The 19,941-nt window shown below is 38.8% G+C and overlaps 1 protein-coding gene across 1 annotated transcript; it reads right to left on the reverse strand.

The window, feature by feature from the left end:
- Positions 1–222: 222 nt before the first annotated feature.
- On the reverse strand, positions 223–657 carry LOC138879651 (uncharacterized mitochondrial protein AtMg00860-like). The gene has a single exon (XM_070159269.1). It carries the CDS (start codon positions 655–657, stop codon positions 223–225), a length of 435 nt encoding a protein of 144 aa, XP_070015370.1.
- Positions 658–19,941: the final 19,284 nt, after the last annotated feature.

The following is a 19,941-nucleotide window of genomic DNA, read 5'->3' on the forward strand; positions in this document are numbered from 1 at the left end:
AAGAGCGGTATGATAGGTGTGCACTATGACCTTGACCCCCATAAGATATGACCGAAACTTTTCCATTGCAAATACTATAGCTAACAACTCTTTTTCGGTAACCGTGTAGTTCCTTTGAGCCTCATTCATGGTCTTGCTTGCGTAGTACACCGTATGAAACATCTTGTTAACCTTTTAACCCAAGACAGCCCCAACCACAACATCACTTGCATCACACATGAGCTAGAAAGGCAAGCTCCAATTTGGTGCGGTAATGATTGGGGTAGTGGTCAACTTAAGCTTGAGAAGCTCTAATGCTTGCATATATCCCTCATCGAACAGAAACTTTGCATCCTTTTCTAGTAGCTTGCACAAGGGGTTTACCGCCATTGAAAAATCTTTTATAAACCTCCGGTAGAATCCTGCGTGCCCAAGAAAACTTCTCACCCCCTTGACGGAAATGGGGGGAGGAAGCCTTGAAAATACCTCTATCTTGGCTTTGTCAAATTCAATTCCATTTTTTGAAATCTTGTGGCCCAACACTATGCCTTTCTCAACCATAAAGAGGCATTTGTCCCAATTAAGCACGAGATTAGTGTCTTCATATTGGGCTAATACTCTATCCAAATTTCTCAAACACTCTTCAAAGGAATCACCAACCACATTGAAATCATCCATGAAGACCTTCAAGATATCTTCCACCATATCGGTGAAAATAGCCATCATGCATCGTTGGAAGGTCGTCGGAGCATTACACAACCCGAACGGCATCCTAGAGAAAGCAAATATGTCATACGGACAAGTAAAGTGGTCTTTTCTTGGTCCTCCGGGGCAATTAAGATTTGATTATACCCCGAGTACCCATCCAAAAAGTAATAAAAAGCACGCCCCGCGAGACAATCAAGCATTTGGTCAAGGAATGACAATGGGAAATGTTCCTTTCGGGTCACCTTGTTTAGCTTGCGGTAGTCCATGCAAACCCTCCAACCTGTCACTGTCCAAGTAGGAATAAGTTCATTGTTGTCATTGGTCATCACATTCATACCACCCTTCTTCGACACACATTGCACCGGAGAAGTCCATGAGCTATCAGAAATGGGGTACACAACCCCGACATCCAACCAATTGATCACTTTTTCTTCACCACTTCTTGCATAGCCTCATTCAATCTTCTTTGTTGCTCCAAGGAAGGCTTTACATCATCCTCCAAGATAATTTTGTGCATAAACAATGCGGAATTTATTCCTCGAATGTCAGCCAAAGTCCATCCAATTGCCCTTTTTTGCTTTTGAAGCACCGCCAAAGTGGCCTCAACCTGCATGTTAGTAAGGCAAGAAGAAAGAATAACTGTTAAAGTAGAGTTTGAGCCTAATAATTCATACCTGAGGTGTGGAGGAAGTGGTTTCAACTCCAACACCGATGGCTCCTAAATTGATGGTTTAGTTGGTGGAGTTTTCCTGTTTTCAAGATCCAAAGACAATTTTCTAGGCTCATAAGAATAAGAGCTCATTCCATGTAAAGCGTTCACGCACTCCACTCGGTTTGCATCCTCATTGACATCAAGATTTAACAATACGGCTTCCAATGGGTCCTCCACATTAATTATTGCACTGGTGTTATCAATTATCGCTGTTGTGACGAGTTCAACAAAAGAGCACACCTCGGTACTGTTAGGCTGCTTCATAGATTTGCACACATGAAAGACAACTTTTTCATCTCCCACTCGAAAAGTGAGCTCACCCGCTTCAACATCAACCAATGCCTTCCCCGTTGCAAGGAAAGACCTTCCCAAGATAATAGGAACCTCATAGTCAACCTCACAGTCCAGAATCACAAAGTCGGCCGGCAATATGAATTTGTCCACTCGGACAAGCATGTCATCAATAATTCCCAAAGGTCGCTTCATCGATCGATCCGCCATTTGAAGTCTCATTGAGGTTGGCCTAGGTTGCCCGATACCTAAAGTTTTGAAAACCGAGTAGGGCATCAAATTGATACTAGCTCCCAAGTCACATAGAACCTTGGCAAAATCCGCACTCCCAATAGTGCAAGGAATGGTGAAAGCACCGGGATCTTTAAGCTTCAGGGCCATTGAATGCACTATAGCACTAACTTGGTGAGTCATATTTATAGTTTCATAATCCATATAACACTTCTTTGTAACCAAGTCTTTCATGAATTTTGCATAACACGACATTTGTTCAAGTGCCTCCACATAGATAAGCTTTTCATCATGTCAATGAACTTTTTAAACTGATTATCATTCTTCTGTTTCGCGAGCCTTTGAGGATAAGGTGGAGGTGGACTTGGCAAAAGAGCCTTGAGTTTTGGCACAACCGGCTCCGACATGTCAATTATGTGTTCCCTAAACGGGTTCACATCATTTTGAGTTTCCACCTCGACTTCTTGAATATCAATCCTCACTTCATTGTTCACATTTTCATCAACCACATCTTCAACTACCAAAGGGACTTCGTCATCTTGCAACTCAACATCATCATCCACAACTTGCTTTTGCTTAGAGGCATTCACATCACCGCCTCTCCCACTTCTGTTGTGACCGCCATAACATGATTGTTCCCACCCTTTGGGTTCACTACCATATCACTTGGTAGAGCACCCTTCGGGCGAGTATTCAATGACTGAGAGATTTGGCCTAATTGCACCTCCAAGTTTCGGATAGAGGTGTTGTGAGAAGCTAACTGTGTATCAGAATCCACATTCCTCTTCATCATCTGCTCGAACATCATTTTAATTCTACCCATATCATTACCCGAAGAACTAGGACCTTGAGATGTAAATAGTGGTGGATTGTTCGGTTGTTGGTACATTGGGGGCCTTTGAAAGCCTTGCCACCAGTTTCCTTAGTTTTCATTGTTCCATCCTCCTTGATTATTATTGCCACCCCAATTATTGTTATTACCATTCCAATTCCTTTGGTTGCCTTGATTGTTGTTCCGATTGCCCCAGTTGTTGTTTTGGTTGTTGTTCCCCTAATTGCCACTATTTTGTTGTTGATTGCCCGAATTGCCTTGAGGTCACCACTGTTGTTGGTTGGAAGAGTTGCCCTGTTGACCTTGATGGTTGTTTACATATTGAACCTCTTCACTTTGGTCATCATAACCATCATTTTGAAAACCATCACATGCATCATCAAATTGCTCAGAATTCCCTTGGTTTTGTTGCCTTCTTTGTCTTCTCTTGTTGACAAGCATATTACACCCTCCATGACATTCACTTGGCGAGGATTTTGGACTTGTTGTAATTGTGTCTTAGCCAATTGATTCATAGTAGTTGTCAACTCTGCTATAGCTTGTGCATGGTCATGTAATTCCTTGTGCAAATGAATAACCGTAGGGTCGCCTTGAGGCACATTGGCTCTACTTTTCCATGCAGAAGAAGTGTCAACCATCTCATCAAGTACATCACATACCTCATTATATGACAGCTTCATAAAGTTGCCCCCGACAAGTTGGTTCACTATGCATTGATTTGTTGTATTGATGCCCCGGTAGAAAGTTTGTTGGATCATAGCGTCAGTCATATCATTATTGGGGCATTCCTTCACCATCGTTCTATACCGCTCCCAAATCTCATGCAAAGGTTCCATGGGCTCTTGCTTGAAAGAGAATATCTCATGTCGAAGTGCCGCCATATCCCTGGGTGAAAAGAATTTAGAAGTGAATTTATTCACCAACTCATCCCAAGTTGTGATGGAATGGTTGGGGAGTCTCTCGAGCCAATCTAATGCCTTCCCCAAAGTGAGAATGGGAAAAGTCTCAACCTAAGAGCATCCTCGGACACGTTCGTCTGTTTGCTCCCCCAGAATGTATCCAAGAACCCCTTGAGATGTTTGTAGGCATTTTGATCCGCAGCACCCATGAAGTACCCACGCTGCTCAAGTAAGGTCAACATCACATTGGTTATTTGAAAGTTGCCCGCCCGGATTTTGGGTAGGACAATAGCACTTGCATAGACCTGGTTCGGAAGTACTCTGGGAGCCACTCTTGAAGGTGGTGGAGGAGGGTCTGGAATATTGTCATTTGGATTAGCATTGGCATTGCAGCCTCTACATTGTCCTTGAGGTGAAAGAGGCACCTCATCTTGCTCAAGATCATCTACCTCCGCCCCCGCTATCACGTTTCGAAGAGGGTCATTAGCGTTGTTAACATCCATGTTGGTACCTGAGTAATGACACAAACAAGTAAGTAACAAAGAAGGAAATAAGAACAATACACAAAACTAACTAAATAGATAGCCAAAACCGTTAGCTCCCCGGCAACGGCTCCAAAAAGTGATCACAACCTACTCTACACTACTAAAAAGTAGGAAGAGAGGGTTGCAATAGCTTTTACCCAATTTGTGGGTCGGGATCGATTTCCACAGAGAACTAGGAATGGAGTCGAGTATCTATTTAGGTTGGAATTGCGTATTTGTTCCAAATATCACTTCTAATCATTTTTGGGTTTTCTTTATATTCTACTATTATCAAACAACAAATTATAATTACTACTAGATTAACTACGAGTAAATTGCTACAAGTTGTATCTAATAGTTTAAAAGGCACTAGGGTAGTGGCATCCTCCTAGGTGGCCAATTGACGGGTAATTGAACCTAAGGCACGATTGACATGATTAGGGAATATGCTATAATCGTTGCACAATTTTACCCACTTTCACACCTCTCGGTAGATAGAGTGATTTTGCCCAATTGACTTTCTCAAGACCAATCGGGTAGGAAACTTTGCTCAAGCAACTGGGGTTCACGTCGGGTATTACTCTCTCGAGGTTTAATCCTTTAATTAGGACTATCAATTCTCTTGAGTCCATCCCAATTCCTTGTTGGGTCAATTTCGGAGACTTATGCTCTCTTTCTCAAGAAGAACCCAAGTCAACTTAGCACAAACTAGTGTTTGCAATCACTAATTCATAGATTAAACCATGAAATTGACCCAAATAACAAACACCCATAGTCAATCTAACCTTAAATCACAACACCCATCAATTACCCACAATAGGGTTGAGCCACAATACTAGATAATGGGTCTAGCTACTCATGCTTGAAGAGAAAAATAGAGAAATAGATGAAGATAAAGACATATTAATTAATTGCTAAGGTAAATACAAAGATTCAATGATAAAAACTAAGTAAAAATGCCCAAATGGCTAAGAAAAGTCTTCTCACGAGCGCAGCTAACGTCTGATAATATCTGATGCCCTAAAAAAGGAAAAAGGTTCTATTTATACTAAGCTAGAAAAACTGGACAAAATTGCCCCTACGGGGTTAGTGTGAACCGCACAAAATGGTGTGCGGCCGCACTAGGCTCTTGAACTTGCAATCTTGACTCTGTGAACCCAGGCTCTGCGGACCGCACAAAATGGACTGCGGTCGCGGAGGCTTCTAGCGTGGTCCGCACAAACTCGACCGCGGACCGCACAGGCTTGAACCTCTGAACTTGGCATCTCTCTAAACCTTGTCTCTGCGGACCGCACAGAATGGGAGTGTGGCCGCAGAGGTCCACCGCGGACCGCACAAAGTGTAGTTCGGCCTTTCTAGTGCAGACTACACAAAGTGTAGTGCGGACTGCACAAAGTGTAGTGCGGCCGCACTAGGCCTGTTTTTCCTGAGTTTGTCTTGTCTTTGGTACTTGTGCAAGTTTCACTCCTTTTGATCTGATCTTTGATATCTTGTCACTTTGATGATCAAACCTGCAATCAATCACAACTTATGAGTCTTTTGGAACTATTTTGTATGAATTTATAATCAAAGCGCAAGCAAGAAGGAACATAAAATGCGTCAAAATCCCTAGTTATCAGCTGCATGCCGCAACAGATTGATTAAACTTACATTTGTTTGTGATTGTTGTATTGGCCACGGTAATATAGAAGAACTTATATGACTGGTTATCTGGACTCTCAGTTGGTTAGATTTGAGTTCGTTGTTATGAATTAACTGCTTTACTTCCATTCTTGTCTTTTCGATTATTATTATTATTATTATTATTATTATTATTATTATTATTATTATTATTATTATTATTATTATTATGTACAGGTTAATGTAAGTGACCCGCCTTAGCCTCGTCACTACTTCGTCAAGGTTAGGCTCGATACTTACAGAATACATGGATTCGGTTGTATTCATACTACACTCTGCACTTCTTTTGCAGATATCGGAATCGGTCCCAACGGCATTCAGATCCAGCTATTCAGAGGAGACTTTAGGTATAGCTGCACGGCGTCCATAATCCTGAAGCCCCCTTCTACTTCCATTAGCTATTTATTTTGATCAAACAGTTATGTTTATTTCAAACCATTATCTGTAGTATCTTAGATGCTCATGTATTCGTGACACCAGTTCTAGGATTTATATTTGGATTTCGTCACTTATTAGCTTATTTACTTATTGTTGACTATTAAGTTTCATTCTTGTCATTTAATTTGGAAAAATTATTAAAAATGGTTAATCGATATAACTAACGTTGACTTGCCTAGAAAGTGAAATGTTAGGTGTCATCACAGTCCCGGGGGTGGGAATTCTGGGTCGTGACAAGTCTATTAAATTTCTCTTCCACATTATTTGGTCTCCCTCCATAATTTTCCTCGTTTATTTTGTCTCTGTCATCTCTCTATAATTTCTTTTCTCTTATCTCTCTGTATTATGCTTTCTCTCTCATTTGTCGGCAAAATTTAGGTCGCGCCGGCATCTCTTTACATTGAATCGATTGGTAAATATGTGTACCCTACTCTCAAATTGCTTTCTATGCTTCAATATTTGGGAAAAACTAAAATCAATTCCTGAAATTTTGAAAATTCAGTAGCTAGGGTTCAATATAAGGCAAATCGTTTCTATTAAGATGTTAAATAAATATCATATATTCTCTTTAAATATGCTAGGGTTCATGCATGTTTGGGCATTGTCACGACGCAAAATCTAACTAGTCGTGATAACACCTAAAACAACCAGCTAGCTAAACCAATCTAACAGTAATCCAACTCAAAGAAGATCTATTGAGAAAAATAATGATAATATAACTGAACTTTTATACAAAGAATTCCCAAGGACTGGTAGTACAAATCATGAGCTTCTAAGATTTAGAGTTTACAAAGATAATATGAAATAAATACATCATCTGTTTGAAATGTACATAAACAGTTTTTATAAATCTAAAGCTATCGTGAACAAGAGGCAGCTACAACTGGAATGCAAGTTCATCTACAAAGCCATCTCCCCCCATACACAGCAATATCTTCTCCAAAATCTACACGTAAAGTGCAAAAGTATAGTATGTCTACAACCGACCCCATGTACTCAATAGGTAATAAACCTAACCTTAGGTTGAAAGTAGTGATGACCTTGGACAATAGTCAAAGTCCAACTCCAATAGCCAAGAACAACTCTTTATAATAAGATAAAAGCAGTACAAGCAATAACTCAAAGATATGATGCTCATCTCGTTCACAGTTACGAAAAATAGGCATGCTTTTTCAGGTATAATATTAAAACCCGAATCTTTCACCAAAATTACCAAAATATGAGTAAATTAGAAAACTATAATTATTCCCAAAAACTTTCAACAATAAATGAGATATTTTATTCTTAGATAGCATGAGGAAAGTACATCTTTATACCTACATATCAATGTGCATGTAAAATCATGAATGTCACAAAATCTTGTAGCATGAGGAAATGCATCTCTATGCATGTATGTCAAGTATGCATGTTAAATGCAATGCATCACAGTGATGAACTCATGTACTCACGCTCTCAGAGTAGTCAACCTCATTGTCTCACACTCCCACTAATCATGCTTAATCACTCAGCACACTTAGTCACTCAGCACTGTACAATACCTGCGCTCATTGCTAGTATGTCAGACTCTAGAGGGGCGGATCCTACCCAAGTGCTAATAAAACCTGTTGTGATGTATAGCACGATTCCATCATGAATCAATAATACCTTCTGCGGCGTGCATCTCAATCCCATCATAAATTAATAAAACTTGTTGCGGCGTGTAACCCGACCCCCCTATGAATCAATAATACATGTTGCGGCGTGCAGCCCGATCCCAAAAGTATCACTCATAATCAAGCCATCGGCCTCAACTCAGTCTTCAATCTCTCCAATTTCTCAGACTCACAAATCTCATGCCAGTCAGCCCAAACAATGATTCATGATGTAACAATAAATGATAATAGAGACTGAGATATGATATGCAAATGAATGAATATGATTGAGTATGGAATTGTAATTTAAGCAAATAACTCAACAACAGAAATGACCTCAGTTGGTCCCAACAGAATAATCATGTAGCCTAAATATGGTTTCTTACATGGATCACAACTCAATTACTCTAGGATGTAGAAATTTCATAGATAGAAACAAGATTTGGTAACTACACAGTACCACAGAATCAACCGAGTCATCATTCACATGGTGCATGCCCACACGCCCATCTCTTAGTATGTGCGTCACCTCAACACCAACCAAATAACACTTTTTTCAGGGATTCATACCCTCATCACCAAGTTTAGAAATGTTACATATCTCAAAAAAGCTGAATCCAACACCGAGCAAGTCAAACAATACTCTAGAAATGCGATCCTACATGTACTGACCTCTGAACGACTTGAAACTAGCAAAAAGCAACTCAAAAATATCAAATAATGCCAAAGGAAACAAACCCAATTGATAAAGGTAGAATATTTAATCAAAAGCCCAAAATCAACCAAAAAGTCAAACCTGGGCCTGCACCTCAAAATATAATGAAGCTTACAAAATCCGACAACCCATTTAATTACGAGTCCAACCATACTAGTTTCACTCAAATCTGACTCCGAATCGATGTTCAAAACTCAAAATATACTTTATGAAATTTTAGACAAAAATCCCCAAATTTGAACGAAGATGGAGTCATGAAATATAACCAAAATCGAGTATAGGACATTACCCCAATCTATGTGGTGAAAATCGCCTCCAATATCGCCCAAATCCGAGCTTCCCAACTCAAAATATGACCAAATGAACAAACCCTTGATATTATATGCTTCTACCTAGCTTTTCTACCTCATTTCTTGTGCCAAACGATCTCAAAACTCACTTTTGATGCCTTCAATGGATTTCTCATAACATTTCAGTCAAGGTAGGCTTTTGAATCACTCCATTTGATCTTATAATGAAGGAGATATATTGGTTTTGATATTTGAAAATAGTGCAGATTTTTAAATACGATTTCAGTTGTAATTTCGTAATTAATCTGAAAAATCTGGCAACCCAATTATTAGTAAAATGATCATAAATTCCTCATGTGATGTCGAAACTTGATGATTCTAGTTGCTATAGTTTCAAATTATGATACAGATATAGTGATTTAGTCAAAACACAAATCAAAGATCATTTGCTCAATATAGTAACCTTCATGCTCAAATCGATGTCGAAACCGAAAACAATCACCATACAACCCAAACTTATCCAAAACTCATCAGAATATAACCAAACTTTGTGGACATGTCCAAAATCATCATACAAACTTATTAGAATAATTAAAACCCTATTCCGAGTTCGTTTACCCAAAAGTCAAACCTTGGTCAACTCTTCCAATTTAAAGCTTCTAAAATGAGAATCATTCTTTCAAATAAATCTCGAACCTCTCGAAAACCGAAACCAACCATACACGCAAGTCATAATATATAATATGAAGCTACTCAAAGTCTTAAACCACCGAATGGAATGCTAAAGCTTAAATGATTGGTCGGTCATTACATTCTTCCCCACTTAAACATACGTTCGTCCTCGAACGTGCCTAGAATCATTCCAAAGCCATCAAATCGCTATATAACCTCACCATACATATAACCATGGGTGATCCCACATCACCCTAATCCATAAAAGCCTGACAACACCACCTAAATAAGGATCCTTACTTCAACCTTAGTCTATAAACCTTAAAACACAAATCCTTAACATTTGGAACTCATTATGTGGCCCGATTCTTGCATCTATGCACAGTATAACTCTAAAAAAGCTGTATCAATCCATAACCATAACCCAAGATTTAATCACATGATATACCACACAATTCGTATACTTGTAGCAATAAATTTCTGATCATAGTAGCAGCTCAAAAATAGACCTGGTACTGGTACAAACCTCATGTCAACTAAAATCTTGTGTTGAAGCTTCGTACACTGTCAATGATGAAAGAAACATACAAAAACTCATAAAAACCTATCAAATTAACAACTCGTGGAGTTCTCTTGCTTGATAAAAACCATAGCCAAAATCTAAGCCCACTATTGACACAATTCTTGCAAACATATCTTAATCAAATCTGATGGGACTCATTTCAGCCCAATAACCTCACATCATCCAATACAAGCTACTCGACTGACTTGTTACACAAATCCTACTTAAAGCCAGGTACCATGCAATCTGTGCACCAACGGATAATAACTCAAATATACCCAATGATAGAAAGAGAATAGAAATAAAGAAATCATCACGCCAGCTCAATAGATACCACCACGAATCGTAGTGCTATCAATCCACCACATAAGAGGAAACATAACACACGAAATAAGCACAAAGGATCATATCCTAACATAACACCACTATGATGCATGACCCAATACAAACACCGGTCCATATGAAATACCTCAAGCCACAATGCTCAAAATCAACAACCGCACGCAATTCGACATTAAGTACACGAAGTGCATGACCGTAACTATGGAGAAGTCAATAACACAATATACCATAGCCTAAAAAGACCATAACCAAGGCGCAATCAACCATTCAATACCCCAATAAACATTTCGCTCGAATTTCGCTACAAGGCCCAAACAGATTCGCATCGGCTGTGCATATAACCAATGAATCACCACCCCTAGTAGCATAAGCGAGTAACACATAGAACATATCAGAACACGAACAATCTCAACTCTAACCGAATGACTCACCCCTCAACACTAATCGTTTTGAGTCAACAAATCCGACCCGGTGTAGAATGCACATCCCCTTCGAGCCTACTAATAGGCCCCAAATCCACTCTGCTCATCCCCAAATGGATAAATATCCCTCCAACAGTCCACAAGGATTTAACCATAACACGTACCGCCATCTAGCCAACTTTGGCCATATCTTTATAGTTCGCAACCACGAAGCAATTTGCTTATGAGAACTACCAGCCTCCAAATCCATAGAACACCTGAATCACCATATCGGATCCCAACTCCACCGCCCTAATGTCTAACACATCTCTCATACATGATCATCCCATGAGGAATACTTCTATAATTCTTCTGTGCCATGTAGCATAATCTGAACTTCAGCAGTCGATCAACCAGGCAAGTACCCCAATACCAATAAAGCATCTGTAAGTCAAAACATAGTGCACCTTCTAAAATGTGCACACTTCTCAGGCAATACCAAGTAATAATAGCATTTATCTAAACATCTGAAACCGTCCATATTGTTCAAGATTCACAACCTTCCCTCCAAAACTGAACTGTCATCTTGTACATGCAAATCTCAATCCCACGGGATGAATTGCATCTATCATCCCATCATTTGAAAAGTACGAGAATCTCGTGATCAACTCTAAGTCACAAGCAGAATACATCCCCAGTCAGTCAGAAACCTTCCGCTTGATCACATTCAGGATAAAATCACAACACACCATATACCCCTCATACATGTAGATAATACACATCTCAAGTTGTGATAAAAATCATCGAGGACACTTTGGAACCCATTTTCACATAATCAAGTCATTGGAACTGAACCCTTCTAACTTAACCAAGTCGCGCTGGCCGCCAAAGCTCAAGAGTATTGCCACAAAACACCAGTACAGACTTACCACATCATAAGTACGCAAAGAACCGATCATATTCAATACCGTGCCAATTCAACCTACTACCAAACTGTCCTATTTCTCTGAGTTCCTTACGAATTACCATCAAGTTGACACTTCTCCTTTCCAGAATACCACGATCCTTACCGAAATCTCACCACAAGAGATCCTAGCATAAAACCACACTGCTCTAAGGCCTATAAGTCGTTATATTCCCTCTTAAGTACCCCAAAAGTACCACAATCGAGATATTCGCTCTGAAGAGATCTTTTGTGAATCTAAAGTTGTTTCCTTCACCTTCCATATACTGAAATGTAGAATCTATAATGATATAGAATTACCGTGAATCTCGACACCATCCAATTTAAACCTCAGATTCTAGCCATGTACAAATCTAAAAAAACAATTGCTCCATATAAATCTTGAATCCATTAGAACCTTCTCAAAAGTCATCCACTCTGCTCAAATCTCAATTGTATCGCCCAAAGGGGCCGAACGACTTGTGCCCCATTAGCACGACAATGCCCAAAGAAGTAACCCCGTCTTAACACAACTGGGTAAATTCCTACTCCATGCACACTATATCCTTTGCGAATAACAACTCAATTATTCCATGATTCCCATATACCCATAAAGTGTAATACACCATGCATCCAGAAATTTCCTTGCTTAAGTCATCCTCAAAACCAACCTCTACAAGTCATAACCGATCCACAAGTATGCCTCAGACCGAAACCAATACAGCACATAACCATGCAATCAAATCATCGATAACAAACTCCCACACTTGGCTCAAAGCCATAGATCAAAACACTCGATAACTCAAAATGACCATACTCTATTATTGCCATAATACCGTAGTGAGATTCAACTAAATCATTCATAAGTTCATGTAACACAAACCTTATAATACATCAAATCATTTGCCAAGGTCGCATTCAACCTCATGACGGTCAGGTCAACTTTATCAACCAATCCAAACTCATATCGCAACAACTATATCCACTGGTAAAAAATAAAGCCTCCACACAACATCATAAAGATCACACATCCATAGATTACCCCGCGGGTGACAACCCACCTATGTAGCCTCAAACTGATATCTCTCTATACCCTTTTAGAGCCACAACTACTATGCAATCACTTAATCTTCCTGAGTCTGAACTCATCAACTAGACATGAAAATCTTGTCATGACCCTAAAACACCCGGTCGTGATGGCGCCTATCGTAAAACTAGGCCAACCGACACAACTCCCAAATTTAACCATTGATCAGTAAGAATCATTTTAAGCCTTTAATTAAACAAATGTTTCATAATGTAAGTCTACATAAATAGTGCAGAAATAATATACAAGCCCGACATCGGGGTGTCACAAGTCACGAGCATCTACTAAGGTCTAAATACAAAGAAAAGTCTAAAAATGTACGGAATATAGTCTAATGAAAACAAGAAAGAGAAAAGCTGTGTTGTGAACGCCGGGTAGCTACCTTGCTAAACTCTGATGACCCTGTCTCTGAGCAATCAACACCCACTACCAGATTCAGAAATACCTGAATCTGCACACAAGGTGCAGAGAGTAATGTGAGTACTCCAACTCAGTAAGTAATAAAGGTAAATGAAAGCTGAGCAATAAGAAAACACGTAAAATACAGCATAACACTACAGCAAATGTAGTACCTTTCCAAAACAGTATAGAAATCATTTATTTCATAAATCAAGCTCCGTTTTCGTAAAAACACTTTTAAAATAACTTTCAATAGTTTCAAACGAGTGATAAAACAGTGACTAAAAAGGATAGAAACATAAACAGCTTCTCGGGCAAAACATGTACCATAAACCGCCCCTCATGCATAATATCAACAGAACCAGCCCATCAGGCTACCTCACAATCACTCGTAATCATCCCCTCAGGCATGACATAAATCAAGAACCGCCCCTCGTGCATAACATATAACAACATCAACCCTTCGGCTATATCACATCTCATACTGGGTACTCGCGCTCACTGGGGGTGTACAGACTCCAAGAGGGGCCCCTTACGGCCCAAGCGCAATATCAAGCCACCTCGTGGCATAATCAATAGGCTCTCGGCCTCATATCAATCCACCCTGTGCCGTACAACTCAGGCCCTCGGCCTCATAATCATAAATCAGTGTATTACTGCTGCGGCATGCAGCCCGACCCAAAAGTATCCTCACATCACAAGCCTTCAGCCTTACTCAGTCAAAAATCTCTAAAAGCCACTCGGGCACAGTAAAATATGTTACTCAACCCAAAATATCATTTAAAGTATTAAAACAGAGTAAACATGGTTGAATTATGAAAACAATAGAATATAGCATGACTGAGTATAGATATAAAATCAAAACAGTGAGAAAATAGCAGTAAAAATCTCCTAAGGGTCCAAAACAGTTGGCACGAGACCCAAATATGGCATTCATCCCAAAACATGATGATAACATACAGTTTTCAATCAAATAAGCAGTAAAATAGTCATTCGGGATGGACTAAGTCACAGTCCCCAATGGTGCACGACCCCACGCTCGCCATCTCGTGTGTGCGCCACCTCAATATAGCACAACGATGCAAAATTCGGGATTTCATACACTCAGAACAGACATTTACAATCATTACTTACCTCAATCCGATCCAACTCTAGCCCGTGATGCTCTTGCCTCTCGACTCAGTCTCTAGTTTCTCCAAATCTAGCTAAAAGCAGATTCATACCATCAAAATATGCCAAGGAAACAAAGCCCATTCGAAAATATCTAATTTATACCAAAAATTCCGAAATTGGCCAAACCCGGCCCCCGGGCCCACATCTCAGAACTCGATAAAATTTTCGCCAAAATTATACTCATCCTCCCACGAGTCTATACATATCAAGAACACTGAAATCGGAGTTCAATCGACCCCTCAAATACCCATTTTAAGGTCTCTTAATCTCAAGCCCTAATTACCCATTTTGCACTAATTTTTCACCACTAATTAGTCCTTTAATCACATATAAATGAGTTATGAAGTCAAGAATATTACCTCCAAGTGATTCCCCTTTGGTTTCCTTAAAAATCTTCCTCAAAAGCATCAATCCCCATCAAAAATGGTGGAAAATGAAGAAGGGTCGCGGATTGGCTATTTAAATACTGTTCAGTTATTTAACCCTACGCGGTTGCAGAAACACCTATGCGATCGCGTAAGACAACTCCTCACAACAATGCGATTGCGACCAACTCTATGTGATCACATAGAGCAATTCCATCGCCTCACTACCTCTCCAAGTCTTTCTACGCGAATGCAAGGGTCTCCACACGAATGCAGTGACCAAGACTGCTCACCCTACGCGATCGCACTCCTATCTTCGCGTTCGCGATCCGCCTGGCCTCAACTTACTCTACGCGATCGCTGTTGATACCCAATTTTTTTCTATATATTTTAAATATGCAAAATACCTTCAAAATAGCATATATGTATATACAAGCATGTCCAAGGGTTTTATTATTTTTTCATAATTTTAAAGGTTTTAAATTAATTTATTTTTCTCCCTTTTTATCCATAAAATCCCCAATAATTATTTTCAAAATTATTGTTTTGATAATTCATCTATTGAATTTCTATATTTATTACAAAATATGGCTAAGTTAATTTTGACATATTTTTATAATTACATTTAGTATTTTTAAAGCTAAATTGCACATGATTGCAATATTAGCCCTTTTAAAGTTTAATCATGTTTTATATTCATAAAATTAGATCCTATATTTTTAAATTGCTAATTATGTATTTTAAATCATTTTAGTATTTTTAAATTATTTTTAGAAATTATCTACTATTTTCTATAAATTAAATGGTGAAAAAATGGCTATTTAACTTATAGCCAAAATTGGCTTTCAAATCTAGCCTAAATCAAACAGACCCCCAACCCAATTAAAAACCCACTGGACCCAAGCCCAAACCCAAGCCATACCCGACCCACCTACCCCATTCAATCCTGACCGTTGATCATTCAGATTAACGGTCCCCATCCCCTTTCCTAAATTAAACCCAAACGACCCCTCCAAACCTTCTCATTCTTCACTCAACCGACTCTCATCTCTCTCTCTCTCTCTCTCTCTCTCTCTCTCTATCTATCTATATATCTATCTCTAGTTCTCTCTAGAACCTTCTCCACTCCCCTCCTCTTCGATGAACCTCGTCCACCTTCTCCGGCCATCTCCTTGCCTGAATCCATGGTGGTCTCAGCACCTACCAGCTTTATGGCTCCCTCTTGAACATGTGTCATCGTTTTGAGGCCTTCAAGAGAACCATAGGCGGTTCACTTGCCTCCCATGGTTTCCCATGTCATTTTCTGGCCATCCATGGCCGTTCGAGTAAGATCTGTGATTTTTTCGGTTAAACCGGTAACTTTTCGAAGTTTTCTCACTTTTTCTAGGTTCTCCAAAACCCTAACTTTAAAGATTTTTCGATTTTCTTTTAGATCTGTCTTAGATCTGTATATATTATGAACCTCTTGGTGTTTTTCTCAAAGGTTTTCTCGATTTTTTTGAAGTGACTCTCCGTCTTCAAGATTAGGGTTTCTTAACCTTTTTTAAAGATTTCTCCTCTGATTTTTCAGTATTGCCGTATGATTTTACTATGTTTAAATGGTTTATTTATGTTTTCTTCTACCTGATTCATCGTGTTAAAAACCCTATTTGTTTTGGTTCTACACAGGGTTCTGGAACTGTCTTGGTTTATTTGATTTGTATATATACCTGTTTCGATTGAGTTCTTTATGGTTAGATCTTTTCCTTTGTTTGTCTTAACTGATTCTGAGTTCTTACCGCTTTTAACTCAACTCTGTTAAAACTCTAATTTCTTAAAGATTTCTTCACTTGTTACTGTGAGTTTCAAAGATTCTCTTTACTTGTTTCTGTGTGTTGGTCTGATCTTCTTTACCTGTTAGGTTGGTTTTCACTCAGGTTCTATGTGTTACCCATGACTACTTAACTTTGTTGATTACCATGCTTCGAGTAGTCCTTAGCTTACTCATGTCACTTCGGTATGTTTGTGTTCATCTAGTTTGCTTCTTTTTGTCAATATGACTGACCTTGCATGTATGATACGCCTGTTCATTCTTCTCTATTTATATTTCAAAGTGCATAATCATGACTCCCTCTTGATTGATCCTGATTTCCTTAAGTTACGATTTGATTGCAAGGTTTTCTTATAAACCCCTAAAATTTTACACGTGTTGATTAATTCCATTCCCTTATTTGATGTGATGCTTCATTCTTGCTGAATCCTTTTCCCAAATCAGTGTATTCTGTACTTAGACTCAATCACATGCTCTACACTTTTACTACCCCTTATATGGTAAAAATCAATCTTTCTCAAACTAATATTCTTTTCTTAATTATCCCTTTTAGTATCCGTTTGAGCTGTAATTCCTTGATTAAAGGGAAGTACTTGTATTAATTGGATTCTAATTGTGATTACTTCCATAATTGTGCTAAACCTTTACTTGTTACCTTATTTTCTACTTATTTTCAAAGCTATAAATATGATAAGTCTTTCATTAACAAGACACGAACTTGGCTTTCAAAAACCCCTCTCTTACTTTAAAATTCTGTGCCATTCTACGACTATTGGCCGGCTGCAAGCCAAGGCTAATCATCTGTAAGCCTTGGTTCTTTCATTTGTTTACCTCTATCTCCGCTGGTATGTCCTAGTTCAATTTAAAGCCTCAACAACAACATGCTTCTATTATTGTTTCAGTTTCTCTCATTTCTGGTCTACTTCTACTTGTGGTTCTCTTGTGAAACTTGTAGTTGAGTTACATTACTAGCATGTTATTATGTCTCCCCTTCCCTTTAGATTAATGCATCCCCTTATGTTTGTTTCAAAGCATGCCTTGTCAATCACTTACTGTGTACTTACCATCTTATGAATCTCAAATCCCTACCCCTTCCATGTGTTTATGTTCCTTCTAACTGGTTTGTGATTATGCCAGTATCAACTATTGCTGAGCATTTCCAAACCAGTCCTAAGACCCTTGCTGGGGTTATGTGTTTACAGTCAAATGTTTTTGTATCCCAAAACCCTTGACCCCTGTGTGACTACTGATTCTGTGTGAGATCTCATCTTAAGGTGTTTGAGTTTTGTTTACTACTACAACTGCTTTCAATCATCTCTGTTACTAATTGCATTCAAAATGGACTTTTCAGTCCAGTTTTTAAACAAACTTCTTTCAAACATGTGTTATGCACTTTCACTATACTCATAGAATACTAGGTTCTGCCCCTTCTATGTGAGCTTGCCTTGGGATCCTTGAGCTCCCTCTAAACATAGACACATGAAAGCTAGCCTTTCCACACTGCACTTACTCTGTCTTGGCTATGGAATCTGGGTGTGAGCACTGCTCGGGATCCCTTTAGGTCCTTAGGGAAATCTGACACACCTAGATATGAGGGAAAGCTATGAACAATCTTGGCACTTGAGATGATTGATTACATAACTCAGAGAGGAAGTCCTAATTAGGCTTCTTATAGTGTAACTTCTTATTTTTCATTATGTAATTCATTTAAATGTTGGTCTGTAATAACTTGTTGTAAACAAGTATTGGGGTTGGCTAGTAAAAAGGGATGGGGTAAATATGTATGCTACAGTTGTTAAGGGTAGAAAATGTGTTATTATGTTTATGTTCCTAATTGTGCAATAAAAACCCTACTTAGGGCTCATGCATGCATTAGAAATCATACCTTTAGGTCTCATGTTTATTGTTCTAGCATGTGCACCCTCACAAAATTATGTGTTAGAATCTGCTAATTAGTAGAACTTTACTATTATGTTCTACGCTGCCACGTGCATTTAGAAATCCTATTCTTAGGAAATTCTACAATCTTGCCATGTGCATTTAGAAATCTTACTCTAGGAATTTCTGCAATCTTGCCATGTGCATTTAGAAATCCTGCTCTAGGAATTCTGCATCATGAGTTTTATACATGCATCTTAGATACCATGTTTTAGGATCTTATTCGTACTTGCATTCACACTTAGTGTAAACTGCTGATCATAAAAGAGGTAAAAAACAGCTTCAAACTTGATTATCCCGGTTGAAATAACTAGCAATAATCTCTGCATTCGTATCAACTAGAATAACATGCTCTTAGGGTAAAATAATTTCCAAATTGTCTTTTAGTAATTCTGAATAACTGTTGTATACTACTTTATGCCTAGGCAAGCCTTAGGCAATTGCTTAAAATAAAACCAGAATTGCCTTTGTTTAACTGTCAACCTGTTAAAATCAGTAGGCAAGCCTGATTCGAACTTCTTTTTTGAGTCATATAATAAATTTGGTTCTATTGTTATCACTTAGATACCATGTATAAGATTTGAATTCAGACTTTAATTGTGTATGAGGCATGTTATCTATGTGCATTATTTGTTGAGGTATATCTGAGCCTTCTGTCTGTTTTCTGTGTTTTCCCCTTTAAATGCAGTCATATGTGTTCTTGTATGTCGCCTAGTATTTTACTTTTAAACCTGAGGGTCCGCCTAGAACCTTCCTCCATAGGATAGGAGTCCTAAGTTCCTCCGGGACTGATAGGAAGGGACGGGTAACAGCATGCAATAAGGGTCGAGACCAACCTTCGCTTTAATTACCTTCACGGGGCGGAAAAGGGTAGATATGGATATGATGACTGGTGCGCTATTACCACGTGTAGCCCCTCTTTGAAAAGTGTCATACTGTGTATTGCATTGATGTGATCCATATTACAAACAAACATAGGACACCCCCTTTACATTCATAAGTATGCTTTAGATTATAATTCTTTTCAAAAATTTAACCTTTCGCTAATTGTTTTTCAAACACTTGTGTATTTAAACTCAAATCCCCTATTATTTGAGCCATACTTGTTTATTTGCTAGCTACACAAATTCACAAAAACTGTTTGGCCGGGAACCACACTAGTGGACCCTGAGGGGTGCCTAATACCTTCCCCTTAGGAAAATTCCAAGCCCTTACCCTATCTCTTGTTACCAAAAGGTAGTTGTAGATGAACCTTATAGGTGCCCTAACGCACCTTAAAATTGTTAGGTGGCGACTCTTCAAAAATGCAAACCCCCTTT

This window comes from Nicotiana sylvestris, chromosome 10 (assembly GCF_000393655.2).
Source record: "Nicotiana sylvestris chromosome 10, ASM39365v2, whole genome shotgun sequence".
NCBI classification, from domain to species: Eukaryota; Viridiplantae; Streptophyta; class Magnoliopsida; order Solanales; family Solanaceae; genus Nicotiana; species Nicotiana sylvestris.